The sequence below is a fragment of the Poromitra crassiceps genome (assembly GCF_964638095.1).
Source record: "Poromitra crassiceps genome assembly, chromosome: 16".
NCBI classification, from domain to species: Eukaryota; Metazoa; Chordata; class Actinopteri; order Beryciformes; family Melamphaidae; genus Poromitra; species Poromitra crassiceps.
The window spans coordinates 35,788,618-35,805,703 of NC_139645.1; the positions used below are offsets into that span (position 1 = coordinate 35,788,618).

General features: G+C 47.3%; 1 protein-coding gene across 1 annotated transcript in view; it reads right to left on the reverse strand.

Moving 5' to 3' along the window:
- LOC310791612 (asc-type amino acid transporter 1-like) overlaps positions 1-17,086 on the reverse strand; it is a gene marked incomplete at both ends in the record, with an annotated part of 96,808 nt that overhangs the window by 14,820 nt on the left and 64,902 nt on the right. The window contains 2 exons of the mRNA XM_083653276.1: positions 6,852-7,003; positions 10,864-11,068. Coding sequence (XP_083509402.1) covers positions 6,852-7,003; positions 10,864-11,068 — 357 coding nt within the window. The remainder of the gene's footprint in view (positions 1-6,851; positions 7,004-10,863; positions 11,069-17,086) is intronic.

The window sequence follows — 17,086 nt, forward strand, 5'->3', positions numbered from 1 at the left end:
GTTCAATAGAAAAATATTGTCACGCATTTTATGAAGGTATTTGTGTTATTTGCATATTCATATGCTGTTATTTTATATTTCCTGGCTACACAGTATCCATGGTAATGACGCAGCTATAAAGCCTCATCACAGGGGGAAGTTCCCCAGGTGTTTGACTGTTTCATGAAAAGCTGTAAATAGTGACGTAGCCTATCTGAGAGAGACACTAACTATTGTCTATTGACATCCAGACTGATTATCTACTGATCCATCTGTATCAGTAGTGTCTTTGTGTCATTTAGATTAGAAGTCTTTGATCCTGGTCAAGGTTAGACCGTTGGCCTATAACTGATCAGTTAATGTTTACTGGGCTTGTTTACAGTAATCATCCATTAGTGTTGTAACTTTCCTTGAATTATTATCATCTTCTTTTATACTGAAGAGTTCAACTGAGACCAGGCTTCCTAAGTTCTCTCATCGTAAACACATGTCTCCTCGCTGGAGTCAACTGTCAGCTGTTAGTCTGACACATCATCAAAACACAACTCATCTCATACAGGTCTGTACGGTCACACCATATCACCTGCAGCAGGGACGTACCATGATATCACCTGCAGCAGGGATGCACCATGATGTCACCTGCAGCAGGGATGCACCATGATGTCACCTGCAGCAGGGACGCACCATGATGTCACCTGCGGCAGGGACGCACCATGATGTCACCTGCGGCAGGGACGCACCATGATGTCACCTGCGGCAGGGACGCACCATGATGTCACCTGCGGCAGGGACGCACCATGATGTCACCTGCGGCAGGGACGCACCATGATGTCACCTGCGGCAGGGACGCACCATGATGTCACCTGCGGCAGGGACGCACCATGATGTCACCTGCGGCAGGGACGCACCATGATGTCACCTGCGGCAGGGATGCACCATGATGTCACCTGCGGCAGGGACGCACCATGATGTCACCTGCGGCAGGGACGCACCATGATGTCACCTGCGGCAGGGACGTACCATGATGTCACCTGCGGCAGGGACGTACCATGATGTCACCTGCGGCAGGGACGTACCATGATGTCACCTGCGGCAGGGACGTACCATGATGTCACCTGCGGCAGGGACGTACCATGATGTCACCTGCAGCAGGGACGTACCATGATGTCACCTGCAGCAGGGACGTACCATGATATCACCTGCAGCAGGGACGTACCATGATATCACCTGCAGCAGGGACATACCATGATGTCACCTGCAGCAGGGACATACCATGATGTCACCTGCAGCAGGGACATACCATGATATCACCTGCAGCAGGGACATACCATGATATCACCTGCAGCAGGGACGCACCATGATATCACCTGCAGCAGGGACGCACCATGATGTCACCTGCAGCAGGGACGCACCATGATATCACCTGCAGCAGGGATGCACCATGATGTCACCTGCAGCAGGGACGCACCATGATGTCACCTGCAGCAGGGATGCACCATGATGTCACCTGCAGCAGGGACGCACCATGATGTCACCTGCAGCAGGGATGCCTCATGATATCACCTGCAGCAGGGATGCACCATGATATCACCTGCAGCAGGGATGTACCATGATGTCACCTGCAGCAGGGATGCACCATGATGTCACCTGCAGCAGGGATGTACCATGATGTCATCTGCAGCAGGGATGAACCATGATATCAGCTGCAGCAGGGATGCACCATGATATCACCTGCAGCAGGGATGTACCATGATGTCACCTGCAGCAGGGATGCACCATGATATCACCTGCAGCAGGGATGTACCATGATGTCACCTGCAGCAGGGATGTACCATGATGTCACCTGCAGCAGGGACGTACCATGATGTCACCTGCAGCAGGGATGAACCATGATATCACCTGCAGCAGGGATGCATCATGATATCACCTGCAGCAGGGACGCACCATGATATCACCTGCAGCAGGGATGCACCATGATGTCACCTGCAGCAGGGATGCACCATGATGTCACCTGCAGCAGGGATGAACCATGATGTCACCTGCAGCAGGGATGAACCATGATGTCACCTGCAGCAGGGATGCACCATGATGTCACCTGCAGCAGGGATGCACCATGATGTCACCTGCAGCAGGGATGCACCATGATATCACCTGCAGCAGGGATGTACCATGATGTCACCTGCAGCAGGGACGCACCATGATGTCACCTGCGGCAGGGATGCACCATGATGTCACCTGCGGCAGGGACGCACCATGATGTCACCTGCGGCAGGGACGCACCATGATGTCACCTGCGGCAGGGATGTACCATGATATCACCTGCGGCAGGGACGTACCATGATGTCACCTGCGGCAGGGACGTACCATGATGTCACCTGCGGCAGGGACGTACCATGATGTCACCTGCGGCAGGGACGTACCATGATGTCACCTGCGGCAGGGACGTACCATGATGTCACCTGCAGCAGGGACGTACCATGATATCACCTGCAGCAGGGACGTACCATGATATCACCTGCAGCAGGGACGTACCATGATATCACCTGCAGCAGGGACATACCATGATGTCACCTGCAGCAGGGACATACCATGATGTCACCTGCAGCAGGGACATACCATGATATCACCTGCAGCAGGGACATACCATGATATCACCTGCAGCAGGGACGCACCATGATATCACCTGCAGCAGGGACGCACCATGATGTCACCTGCAGCAGGGACGCACCATGATGTCACCTGCAGCAGGGACGTACCATGATGTCACCTGCAGCAGGGACGCACCATGATGTCACCTGCAGCATGGATGAACCATGATATCACCTGCAGCAGGGATGCCTCATGATATCACCTGCAGCAGGGATGCACCATGATGTCACCTGCAGCAGGGATGAACCATGATGTCACCTGCAGCAGGGATGCACCATGATGTCACCTGCAGCAGGGATGAACCATGATGTCACCTGCAGCAGGGATGCACCATGATGTCACCTGCAGCAGGGATGCACCATGATGTCACCTGCAGCAGGGATGCACCATGATGTCACCTGCAGCAGGGATGCACCATGATATCACCTGCAGCAGGGATGTACCATGATGTCACCTGCAGCAGGGACGCACCATGATGTCACCTGCAGCAGACATCATGGTACGTCCCTGCTGCAGGTGACATCATGGTGCGTCCCTGCTGCAGGGGACATCATGGTACGTCCCTGCTGCAGGTGACGCACTGCAGCAGGGACATACCATGATGTCACCTGCAGCAGGGACGCACCATGATAACACCTGCAGCAGGGACGAACCATGATGTCACCTGCAGCAGGGACGCAGGGATGCGCCATGATGTCACCTGCAGCAGGGATGTACCATGATGTCACCTGCAGCAGGGATGCACCATGATATCACCTGCAGCAGGGATGCACCATGATGTCACCTGCAGCAGGGATGCACCATGATATCACCTGCAGCAGGGATGCACCATGATGTCACCTGCAGCAGGGACGCACCATGATGTCACCTGCAGCAGGGATGCACCATGATGTCACCTGCAGCAGGGACGCACCATGATGTCACCTGCAGCAGGGACGCACCATGATGTCACCTGCAGCAGGGACGTACCATGATGTCACCTGCAGCAGGGATGCACCATGATATCACCTGCAGCAGGGACGAACCATGATGTCACCTGCAGCAGGGACGTACCATGATGTCACCTGCAGCAGGGACGCACCATGATGTCACCTGCAGCAGGGATGAACCATGATGTCACCTGCAGCAGGCATGTACCATGATGTCACCTGCAGCAGGGATGTACCATGATGTCACCTGCAGCAGGGATGCACCATGATATCACCTGCAGCAGGGATGTACCATGATATCACCTGCAGCAGGGACGTACCATGATATCACCTGCAGCAAGGATGTACCATGATATCACCTGCAGCAGGGATGAACCATGATGTCACCTGCAGCAGGGACGCACCATGATATCACCTGCAGCAGGGACGTACCATGATATCACCTGCAGCAGGGATGCACCATGATGTCACCTGCAGCAGGGATGCATCATATCACCTGCAGCAGGGATGCACCATGATATCACCTGCAGCAGGGATGTACCATGATATCACCTGCAGCAGGGATGTACCATGATGTCACCTGCAGCAGGGATGTACCATGATATCACCTGCAGCAGGGATGTACCATGATGTCACCTGCAGCAGGGACGTACCATGATGTCACCTGCAGCAGGGACGTACCATGATGTCACCTGCAGCAGGGATGTACCATGATATCACCTGCAGCAGGGACGCACCATGATGTCACCTGCAGCAGGGATGCACCATGATATCACCTGGTGATGTTAAAGACAGGGCAGTGCTGTAATATGTCTCCTCCATCGGGAATCGAACCAACAGTCTACCTGTCAGACAGAGACAGTGACACAACCGCTCAGACGACTGAGCTATGAGCTGGGAGTTAAGCTTTTGATTTCTACACACTGTATTCACACTGACAATAACACAGAGCATAAAGCGTGAGACAGGTGAGATTTGTACTAGGGATGGGCATTTCTAGCAAAAACACTATTCGAAATTCGCTGGCCAAAGTCGACTTTTAATCGAAATTCGAAAATAAAAATAAAATGTAAAAAAAAATTAAAATGTTTTTTTTTTTTTTTTTTTTTTTTGGTGAAATGTTGCATTGTCTCCCCTGATTCTAAGTATAGTCGAATCGCATGGTTTGAGCAAGTAAAACCATTTTTATAAGCATTTTAAGCAAGGTTTATGGAAAAATGAATGGCGGATGAAATCCCATGAAGAGGGAGAGGTTGCTTATAAAAATTGTTTTACTTGCTCAAACCAAGCGATTCGACTATACTTAGAATCAGGGGAGACAATGCAACATTTCACTCACAAAAAAATAAAAAAAAATAAAAAATAAATAAATCAATAAACGAATTTCGAATTTCAATAATAAAAGTCGACCTTGATAATAACAACGATTATTCGAAAATTCGAAATTCGATGCCCATCCCTAATTTGTACCAGTGAGTTTAGCTAGACTGACTAGTCTCCTTCATCAGCTTATTTCTATCAGTGTTCAAACAACTGGTGATGATAAAGAAGGATCACTGCTGCAGCTTATAATGCGAGTACTTTTTAAGAAATTGCCTGAGGCTGGGATTGAACCAACAACCTTTGCATATCACACAACATTCACATGTTTATCTGAGTGAGCTATAATCCACTTTCTCTTAAGCTCTTATCATATTTAGTCAACCTCATCCTGATTTCATTTAGTCAAGTTTTTGTCAATTAAGTGTCTAAGTATTTTCATCTCATCTTAGTCAAAGAAAACCGTAACTATTCATTAGAATTTCCAAACTTATTGTAAAGATATATTAATCTCTTATTCTGGAATTGTTTTAAGGTTTGAATGTGCAATACAGACACAGATGTTTAACTTCTTCTTCTCTTCTGATTGGATCTCTGCCCAAGTCGTCCCTCCCTAACATTTAGTCTAGTTTTAACCAGTGAAAATAGGTAGTCGTCTAGTCGACTAACATTTTTCCTCATAGTTTTCCTCTTCCAAACTCACACACACTTTTCCACAACTACACCATGTATCTGATACAATGTTTACTTACTGTCAATCTCATCAAAGTTTCTGAAGACCATCTCCACGTGATCCCACTCCATAAAGCTGCATTTCCCAATGAAGGGCTGGGCAAACACCACATACTGATATATATTTCAATTCAAATACATGTCACTCATTGACACTGTTTTTATATAACCCTTGATCAATTCTCATTAATCTTTTATCTTTTCTTTTTTATTTGTCTGTAGGCTACATACGTGCACTGCCAAGAGTAGCGGCAGCATTATAAACCAGAGACCAGACTATATCAAAAACATAAACACACAGTGGCGTCTTTCATGCATGCCAAGCGAAACTGCTGTCTGTCTGACCACAGACTGTAGAAAGAGACGCAGGATAGCCAAGCGAATGTGATTGGATGAACGTTTGACGCTAGGCCAATCAAAGGCAGAGAGGGTGCCTCCAGCCTTCGCCATCATCCGAAAAACAATATAGCCTACAGTATGGGGAGCAGCTACAGTGCAGTCGTTCCAGTGGACTCAGTCCTGACTCAGCCATTTCTTTGTCCATAATGTGAACGTGCCAAATGAACTCTGACCCCTCTAAAACAAAGCACCACCCCAGGAGATGGTTAGTGGTTTGTTTGTGCTGGCTTGACTTGACTTCATTAATTCATGCTTGCAGTAAAGTGTCTTGAAAACGACGCAGAATACAAAACCACTAAAGTCATACATCATATTCATAAACATAAAGAGAGCACATTTGTACATGTGAAAACAAGACAAAGTACAAAAATAAAGCGCGTAGCGTGGAGACTCTGGAGAGATGATGCGCCATGGCTGCAGTTATGGAAATCGCCCGCTCCGCAGCCTCCCAAAATTGTGACTGACAGACAGACAGAGAGACAGACACCGCCCACCCACTTTAGCGCCATCATGCAACTGTGCGCCATCGGCTTATACTACATCACAGTTGCTCGAGTGACATCACTGATGACATCTCAACTGCCTAAGTGACATCAAAGTTGCGCAATCACAGTTGCTCGAGTGACGTCACTGATGACATCGCTGTTGACATCATAATCGGGACTGACACCGCCACAGACACCGCCACCGTGACCACACCACTTTTTAACGACAATTTTAACGAAGATGTCTGCAATGCTCAACCCAAGTGTCAAATTGGAGACAAAATGAGAGAAGACTACCAGACTACCAGTGAAAGGTGTTAAAAGTGGGTTAAAATGAGTGAGACTGTGTGGGACTCACAGATACAGACGGTGGAGAGCAGTCTGGTGGCCATGTATGGAGGCACGCAGTTCTGGAAGGCCGGCTGCAGGACGTAGTTGGAGAAGGTGAGGGCGATGACGGCCAGCGTGGTGGGATACATGATGAGGACAGCACTCCATAGCAGCAGGAAGCTACAGGGACAAGACACCAAGGGTTCATACGTAGGGGCACGACACCAAGGGTTAATATGTGACAAATTATTAGCACTTTAACTCATTCTCTGCCAGGGTCATTTCGGTCTGTGTGCTCCCAGTGCCAGGATTTTGAGCATATTTCCTGATCTTCCAGGACCCACAGAATATTCTGTGCTAGGAATAAAATTACACAACATATCTCACAATAAAGCAGAGACTCTCTTCTTACCCCTTGTAAAAAACTGAAACTCTCCCATGTTTCCTTGTTTAGTTACAAGCAGTGGAAGTTAGCTTGTTTTCACTAAAAATGCCCTCCTTCGGACAGAAATATGAGAAAAAGAGGTTTTTAGTGAAGGACACCGTTTCAAGCAGAACTCTCTTTTGAGCCTTTTATTTTTTGCCTCAGTGACACATCAGACATATACAGTATTTGTTTTCCCAAATAAATAAATAAAAAATAAAAAATAAGAGAATGTATTTTACAGTTGCCATGTGGATTTTTAGCTTAGCTTGATAAAAGCATAAACAAATGGAACGAACCCTTATGTGGTCACACTCACACACTCTCTCTCTCTCTCTCATACACACACACACACACACACACACACACACACACAGGAATAACGAGTGCTGTAACGTTACCTGCTGTCACGTTACCTCTCATAACTAACGTTAGCACAGAAGATCACACATTAGCTACGTTAGTGCTGTAAACTTTGAAATGTTTCGCCTTGGTTGCTGGGGCGTTTGACGTATCCATGTGATTCCCCCTCCCTTGAGTGTGACAGACGCTGACGCTGGCAAGAGGAAACGTGAAGCGAGTCGCCTGCGGCATAAGTTATAAACAATGCGTGACAATTATACTCGAATGTTGTGTGTGTGATCATTTAATCTCAAACGCGATACAAAAAATAGCCTACTTTTTAACATCGTCATCGCTCTCTCCAAGTGGCACCCATTTCTCCTCTTCCGATTCATCTGTGTCAGACGGATCAGAACGCTGTGAAGGGGAGCCTAGTCGCCATGGCGCTCCGTCGTGGAGCAACAACAAAAACGCTGGCGTCTTCCTCGCCATCGTCGCCAGCCGAGAACTCTGGATCGGACTCGGTTTCGACCACAGGCTCCACCCATAAATACTAAACTAGCGGGTTCCTTTTATCAATTTGACTTGAAACAATGTCACAGGCTGGGAAAGTGTCTGATGTAATGTAAACAGCCAAAACATGAAAGTACGTCCGAGTACGTCTTTGGCACAGAACGCCATTGTTAAAAGTACGTCCGGGTACGTCTTTGGCAGAGAATGAGTTAATGACACATCCACATGAAGCTGACAATTCAAACACATTAAAGGGGCACTCCACCGAAGAACTATACTGATTTATTTGGACATGATCTCTCACACATCTCTCTGACACTGTGGGCGTGGCCCCTGAGAGAGCCTGGCACTGTGGGCGTGGCCCCTGAGAGAGCCTGGCACTGTGGGCGTGGCCCCTGAGAGAGCTTGTCACTGTGGGCGTGGCCCCTGAGATAGCCTGGCACTGTGGGTGTGGCCCCTGAGAGAGCCTGTCACTGTGGGCGTGGCCCCTGAGATAGCCTGGCACTGTGGGCGTGGCCCCTGAGATAGCCTGGCACTGTGGGCGTGGCCCCTGAGATAGCCTGGCACTGTGGGTGTGGCCCCTGAGAGAGCCTGGCACTGTGGGCGTGGCCCCTGAGATAGCCTGGCACTGTGGGCGTGGCCCCTGAGAGAGCCTGTCACTGTGGGCGTGGCCCCTGAGATAGCCTGGCACTGTGGGCGTGGCCCCTGAGATAGCCTGGCATTGTGGGCGTGGCCCCTGAGATAGCCTGTCACTGTGGGCCTGGCCCCTGAGAGAGCCTGTCACTGTGGGCGTGGCCCCTGAGATAGCCTGGCACTGTGGGCGTGGCCCCTGAGATAGCCTGGCACTGTGGGCGTGGCCCCTGAGATAGCCTGGCACTGTGGGCGTGGCCCCTGAGAGAGCCTGTCACTGTGGGCCTGGCCCCTGAGAGAGCCTGTCACTGTGGGCGTGGCCCCTGAGAGAGCCTGGCACTGTGGGCGTGGTCCCTGAGATAGCCTGGCACTGTGGGCGTGGCCCCTGAGATAGCCTGGCACTGTGGGCGTGGCCCCTGAGAGAGTCTGGCACTGTGGGCGTGGCCCCTGAGAGAGCCTGGCACTGTGGGCGTGGCCCCTGAGAGAGTCTGGCACTGTGGGCATGGCCCCTGAGAGAGCCTGGCACTGTGGGCGTGGCCCCTGAGAGGGCCTGTCACTGTGGGCGTGGCCTCTGAGAGAGCCTGGCACTGTGGGCGTGGCCTCTGAGAGAGCCTGGCACTGTGGGCGTGGCCCCTGAGTGGCTGAATCTGTCCGCGGTCGGTCTCCTACTATTCAGAACAAGTGGAAGCTGTTCAAAAAATGGTGCCTGAAAGAGGACCACATTCCTTATCTGTGTCAATGGAATGGAAGCCATTGTGGTCGTTTTACAGGACTTAATTTACAAGAACCAGATGGACAAACCAGCCTCACATGACACCCATTGTACAACACGTGCCAGCCACACATACACACTCATGCTGATGGTGGCCGGTGAAATAGTCTCTGCATTTATCCCATCCAGGTTTGTCTTTCCTCTTGGGGGCAGCGATGAGCAGTGTCCAGCTTTCTAGTGTACAGAAAGGCCCTTTTCACAAGATACCTCACCTGGGCACTATAGGCACTGAGGGCATGCGGTAAGGGGGCATGTCCTGGGGGCCACAGCATCCTAGGTGGGAATCGAACCCAGGTTCCTTCTTGCTCTGAGGCGACAGCGCCACCGTGCCCCTAGCGATATTACCGTATTGTGTAATTTCATGTTACAATCATTGAAATGACCTAGTCCTGGATGCCATTTTTGCTGTTTTGCTGTTTGCTGTTGGCTGACTGGCTGCTACAACTTAATTGATGATCTAAGACTTCCGTGCTTGTTTGATTGTGGTCCGAACATCATTTCAGACAAACCCTTTTCACCACCAGAAGAGGAGAGGAGACATGAGAAGACAAGAACATCCTGGATCTCGGCGTGTCTCACCGCAAAACATTTACAATGAGCTGAAAACAGTCGCTCACTTGTAGCCAAAAAAGGCTCCAGTCAATAGCCGCAATTACTAGCCAAGTAGCCAGAGAGCTACAGCCAGGAGCTTTTGGCCCAGCTTCTGGTTTCTCTCTGCCTGTGGCGGCTCGGGCTGATTCAAAAGTTAAATCAACTAGATGGATGTTAAGACGACGATATCAACTGTGTTCAAAGCAGGACTGCTCTCTTCACTTTGCTTGGTTTGACGTGAAAGGCTCTGATTAGGCTCTTTGGCTTTTTGATGCACAAATGTTTGCTCTTTCCGTTTCCCCTCCGTTTGTGCAAATGAATGAATGAAAGGAGACAGAAGAAGTGAAAGGAGTGATCCGTCCCACAGCAGAGGAGGGCCTCTTTGACTCTCTCAGACTAACAGTGCTGCTCCAGGGTCACTTTACATATCACATGACCACATGAGCTTCACAACACATTCACAGCTGATTGGTTCCAGATGAAGAGTCCGGCGAAACTGAACCATTCTCCCTGCATACATCTGCATCTGGACTGCTGTATAACCAGGTCCACACCAAGAGGTGAGAACCTGAGATTCATAAGCCCAAAAGGTCCCACAGAGGACCATGTAAATGACGTAAAATTAAAGTGACAAGGTTTTCACATGACCAACAGTGTGACATGTTGTCTCATGTTGTTATGAACATACTGTATATTGTGTTAAAGACAGACCTGCGTCATCCAAAACTGTACACCACCAGACGTGTTGAAATTTCGACAACTACTCACCCCACCAGCCCTCCAAAGATCTCCGTCACGTAGGAGTAGTCTCCTCCAGACTTGGGGATGGTGACGCCCAGCTCGGCGTAGCACATGGACCCCAGGGCGCAGATCCCCCCTCCCAGCACCCACACGATGAGCGACAGCCCCACCGAGCCCGCATGTTCTAGCACCCCTTTGGGAGAGATGAAGATCCCAGAGCCGATGATGTTCCCTGGAGAAGGTAGGGGAGAGAGGGTGTGGAGGTTGTAAAGGTTAGGCGTAGTTTAACACAGAGGATGATCAAAATGTGTGCCTAAAACTTTTCTGACTTTATGTTACACCCAAATCATTGACGTACAGTTCAAGCGATTTCTTGATCCTGAAAACACATAATATGCTACATCTTGTCGGTCAAATTTCACCCAAATACATGTACACATTTATTCTTTAAATATCCTGCTGAAAGACTAAAGGTAATAAGACAAAAAACACAGACTCAAAGAAGCTTCTGAAGGCATCCCAGCTCTTAAAATAAAACCAGGAGGGATTCGCTGATTCAACTCCATTTTGTTTCAACTACTGACTGTCCATAAACCACCTTATCATTACCATCAAGTCTCCTGCCTCGGCTGCTTTTAGGTTGTGTGTTGGTCTTCAACCTACAATTACGTGTTACGTTTTAGGCATCTAACTGACAGTCTTAACCAGAATGAGGCAGCAATAGTAAGATACAGGGCTGACAGCACCCAGACAAGAGAACAGATCTTCCTGTAACCTTAAATGATCATGGATGAGAGAAGTGAAGGGAGGACATAAGAACGGGTCAGAAGTAGCAGCTAAACCATCCGGTCACGTGATCTCACATTGTTTTTGGTTCTGAGGGACCGTCTGGCCTCCAGTCAGGGGCGGGCCTTTTCAGAAATTACAAAGTGCACAGGCCAATCAGGGACCTGCCTGGTAGTTGAAAACATAACCAGCCAATCAGGGACGCCGCTGGCGAAACAGTAATGGCTGCTCCCATGGCTCTGCGGCTCCCGAAGCAACGGGCACGGGCAGTAATGTTAAGGTTGGTAGAGTTTACACAGCCGTAAGTGTAGATATTGCAGAAATAGACGCAAATCCAAAAACAACAATTAAACAAGAACAAGAAAAGACGTTTTCGCCGTTCTTCCGAGTGGATTTGGTTTTGACTGGATCCGACGCTGATTGGCTGAAGGACTGGATTTGGCTACGCTGATTGGCTGAAGGAATCCAGACAGATAAAATGACAGAATAGGTCTATTTATTTCCACTGACGCCCAAAATGACATCTATGACCAAAACTTCTTCGTTCAATTACAAATGTCAACTTTCTTTTTCAGTGCCAAATACTAAAGTTCTGGATTAATAATACTGGGTCCTCCTTGCAGCAACAAATAGGATACACAGCAGAGGAAAACAATAATAATATACACATAGTGTTGTAATTTAATGAACATATGGAGCTGAAGAATGGGAAAGTATGGATTAATTATTATTACTAATAATCATATAGTCAATGTCAAATCAAGTTGCCATTTTCTTGGAAGTTTTTCCTTGGGTGTTTGTGCTATATCCTTCTGTTCTATGACTGATTGTGCATCATAGTTAGGCTAGTTGTCTGTAAATATACGTTTAATTTGTCTCACACTTTCCACAGCAGGGCTGACCAGGGCCAGCTCAACAACTGTATCATAATGGGAATAAAGCCAGCGATAATACCCCAGAGTGATTATGGTATGTTGGGGATAAAAATAGGCTGTGCCTTTGTACTACTCACAGCAGCACGAGGCGAGTAAACATAATCAGAGATAAGAATGTTGCAAGGAATGGATGATTGCTAACTAGCTCTGTGGTGACCAAAAGAGTTAGCAAAGCAAGCTAATCCATCATTTAACCATGGAGAAACTATCAGTACATGTGAATTTGACCAATCAGATCACATCTATTATCTATATTTGAATCAATAGCCATGGCGGGAAGGAGGGGGCGGGGGAAGGGGTGCAATGTCCAAGCCCTGATCAGCCCAGCTTGGCCCTACAGTGGAAACAGCTCAGCTGGACCAAATCCAAATGGGAATAAACAAACTTAGTGTTGACTCAGTTGGCTAAAGCCCTTATTCACATGGCACTAGTATGGACCCATCTCACAGCAACCGTTTTGAGGTGGTAAAAGCAGGAAGTGTATTGTAACCAATACCATTAATGATGGTTCCATCCCGTTTAGGTGTTCCAGACAGTGCCAGGGGCCCTCCTCGTTAATGTCGTTGGTTACACATGCTTTACTTCCTGCTTTGCCGACTCAAAAGGTTGCTGTGAAAAGGCAGTCCCAGGGACCTCTGCTAGGTCATTTGTAATATTTGCGGAGGTTGTCTGTGATCGTAATCCCGTGCGAATCTGCCATGTCCATAATTCAAGTAACAGTTCCACCTCAAATTACCTCCCATACTTCACCAAACATCTCATTTGATCTGCCCCCCCCCCCCCCCAAGAGGTGTTTATGGTAGCATGCAGTAAGGAACATTTTTCATCTTTCAACAGGCTCTACAGTTATTATGTGGTAGTTTACAGTAACCTTAGGACTAGTAGCTAGCAACCAGACACTTTACAATAAGTATTTCTCCAAAATAGTGCACAAACTACAGAGCCCTTAGAAGACATGAGATGCTCAGATCAATTTTTTTTTGCCACCGATCCCGATTGTCTATGAGCCATATCTGCCTGATCGTCATGCTGATTCTTTTTAGCACAAGGTAGGTAGACTATAGTATTATATTGTATTATTATTGTATTATTAGGCTATAGCGGTATTACCTCCCCCCCCCCAGTTTACATGTGTACAGAAGTCGTTTGGACAAACGGTTTCGGGAGATATGTGAAGGAGAGACAGACAGAGGGACAGACAGACATTCTGCCTTTATTTAGATTAGATAGATAGATAGATAGATAGATAGATAGATAGATAGATAGATAGATAGATAGATAGATAGATAGATAGATAGATAGATAGATAGAGATAGATAGATAGATAGATAGATAGATAGATAGATAGATAGATAGATAGATAGATAGATAGATAGATAGATAGATAGATAGATAGATAGATAGATAGATAGATAGATAGATGACCCCACCATGTGCCAAGTTCAAATCCAGCCTTGGACTCCTTCCACAACATCCCCCTCTCTCTCTCTCTCTCTCTCTCTGTACTCTGGCAAATCCAGCAAACAGCAGCTGTCAAAGCAAAACATGTTTTGCTCCTTTCTGGACCAGAAGAGATGAGAGTCTCCATCAGAAGAGATGAGAGAGATGAGAGTCTCCATCAGAAGAGATGAGAGCCTCCATCAGAAGAGATGAGAGTCTCCATCAGAAGAGATGAGAGCCTCCATCAGAAGAGCCATGGCTCAGTGCATTGTGAAGGACTGACCACTGGCTTAGCTGCTGGCCTTCTTCTCAGATTGATTATGGTACTATCACTCACTATACTAGGTTTGCTTCATCGTCCACCTGCTGGAACCTGGACCCCCTGCATCACTCAGCCTTGAGAGGAATATCACGTATTCTAGCTTGAGGACCCGTCACTGTACCTTACACAGCAGCATGCTAGGATGGTCATCCCTCACTTTGCGTAGGCTACAACCAGGGTTGGGAGGGTTACTTTAAAAATGTAATCCGATACAATTACTAATTACCTGTTAAAAATTGTAATCGGTAATGTAATCCAAGTATCACAATGTAACTGATTACTTTACGCTACTTTTGGATTACTTTTTTTTTTTTTTTTTTTTTTTCCCATTTTATCCCCCATTAGTGCTCATTTGATTTCTCAATCCTGGTTGCTACTCCATCCTCTGCCGATCTGGGGAGAGCCGAGACTGGCTCCATGCTTCCTCCGAGACATGGGCAGTCAGCCAGCCGCTTCTTTTCACCTGACAGAGGAAGCTTCACCGGTAGGACATAGCACGTGGGAGGTTCACGCTATTCCAACCAGTTCCCCTCCCTTTGAACAGGCGCCCTTAACGATCAGAGGAGGAACCACATTAGCAACCAGGATATTGCATGTTTTTGTGAAGGGGGTTCCTATATGAAGGAAACCCCCGGGAGGCACGGGGAGAACATGCAAACTCCACACAGAAAGGCCATTTTGCCGACCCCACCCGGGCGGTGGGCACTCGAGGACATGCGGACGGGCACGCATTCCTTCAGCGTTCACCTCGTCCCCAGGTGGGAATCGAACCCACGACCTTCGAGCTGTGAGGCGATAGTGCTTACCACTGCACCACCGTACCTCCCTTTTGGATTACTTTTGAACACATTTTCTGCATGCTCCTCAAAATGACATTTCCCCCAAAAAACAGCTCTGCAATACTCATTTCAGACCTTACGTGTATTTTCATTATTATTTTTTCCTCCAGGGTTTTAACAGAGTTTTGGCAAAGCAAGCCTGTTCGACTATGGCCCTTGGTCCTCGAATGACCAGCAGTTCCTGACTTTAAATTATTTTAAGCATATAGGATAATGCAAGTGGTCGCTGTTAGCTGCACTTGCATCAATTAACAAACACATGACTAAATATTGCTTCCTTTTTTATGCACTGTTTCTGATGTATTTGTTGCTGTGTTGTAATCTGATGATGTTGTCCTGTTATGTGATCTGATGCTGCTATTTGACCCTGCCTCTGTCTCGGCTATAGGTCTCACTTGTAAAAGTCAGAGGTTTTTAATCTCAACGTGACTCCCTAGTTAAATAAAAGTTATTTATATAAACATTTTGACGGATAAAATCCAGTGAAGCACGACGCCCCCCCATATCCCCCCCCCCCACACACACACACACACACACACACACACTCTCTAATGATCCAGAGTGAGTGAGGGCCCGCGGCGGTACGTTAGCACTGTCACATGTGATTTAGGAGTGCTTACATAACGCCTGTTTATGTTTGTGCCGTCACAAGCTTCGGCATGACAGCTGAATAGCTGGACTGGAGAGTCCTCCTGTCCTGACCTCTCTGCACTAACTAAGGGCTGCACAATTCATCTCATATTAATTGTGATTCGTGATCAAGATGTTTGCCTTTCGCACAATCATGAAAACAAGAGAATCAAGATCAAATTGAGATACTGTAAAACGTGCCGCATTCCGTTTAGCATCAGCTCTCGTTTTGTCTCGTGTTGTAAATCCAACGCACCCCTTTCCCTCGCAGTGGTGTTCTCCGGTCGGCCCTCTAGAGAAGCATTCTAATACCTAAGGTGCGTTTGAAACAACCTCCTAAAAGCTGAGGGGTAGTGTATAAAGAGTATAAAGACATGCAATTGAATTGAAATCCTTATTCTGTTTGAATGATTTGTGGTTTATTTTTCATAACAGGTTAGTGTGTGATCTTTGAGAGACTATATGAGTAATACGTTTCTTTTGTATAAAGACAAATAGTCTGTTGATTTATGGTATAAAACAAAGCTAAGAACCTATCGTCTCATAAAAGACAGTGTGTAGAGCCTTTATGTGAAGTTTGATTTGGACAGACGAAAAAGGTCCCTGTGTGCACAGTTGTGCTGTCTGTGTGTGTTCTGGAACTCTGCCCTTGGCACTGGAGACTGGTAGGTTTAATGCTACCCCTGAAGAAGATAGACTTTGTTTGCTTTGTGACCTGTGTGAAATTGAGAACAAGATACATTTTCTGTTCTATTGTACAGCTTATGATGATGCAAGGGAGATGCACTACTGAGAAATACTGAGTAAAAAGTATTAATATGTCTTACATTAACACTTTGAGTGCCACGGCCCTTGGGCAAAAGGTTGCTTGCTGTGCCACATAGGCCGCAATGCATTTTAAAACAGTCATATAATTTCTTTAATAATTACTATGTAAACACTGAACACGCACAAATAACGATGAGACTCTCTTCTATCACCTGCAAAAAAAAGTTTATTGATCCCATTTTCCGTTCTTTAGTTATGAGCCGGAGAAGATAGCTTGATTGAACGAAAAACAGACCTTTTTTTCTACGAGCTGAGATAATGAGCCTTTTGTGAAATTAAACATTTCAAGCACATCACTGACTCTGAAGCTAATTTTCTGATGTAGTCACACCTCAAAAATAATTTCCTTCAATAAAACAGTGAAGGCCAGGGAATTTTGTTTGGCAGAATAATATTTTTTAGCTGTAACCAGCAGCACTGGCCCCTGCGTGCGCTGCTGGTTACAGCTTCCTCCTGTGTCAAATGCCATG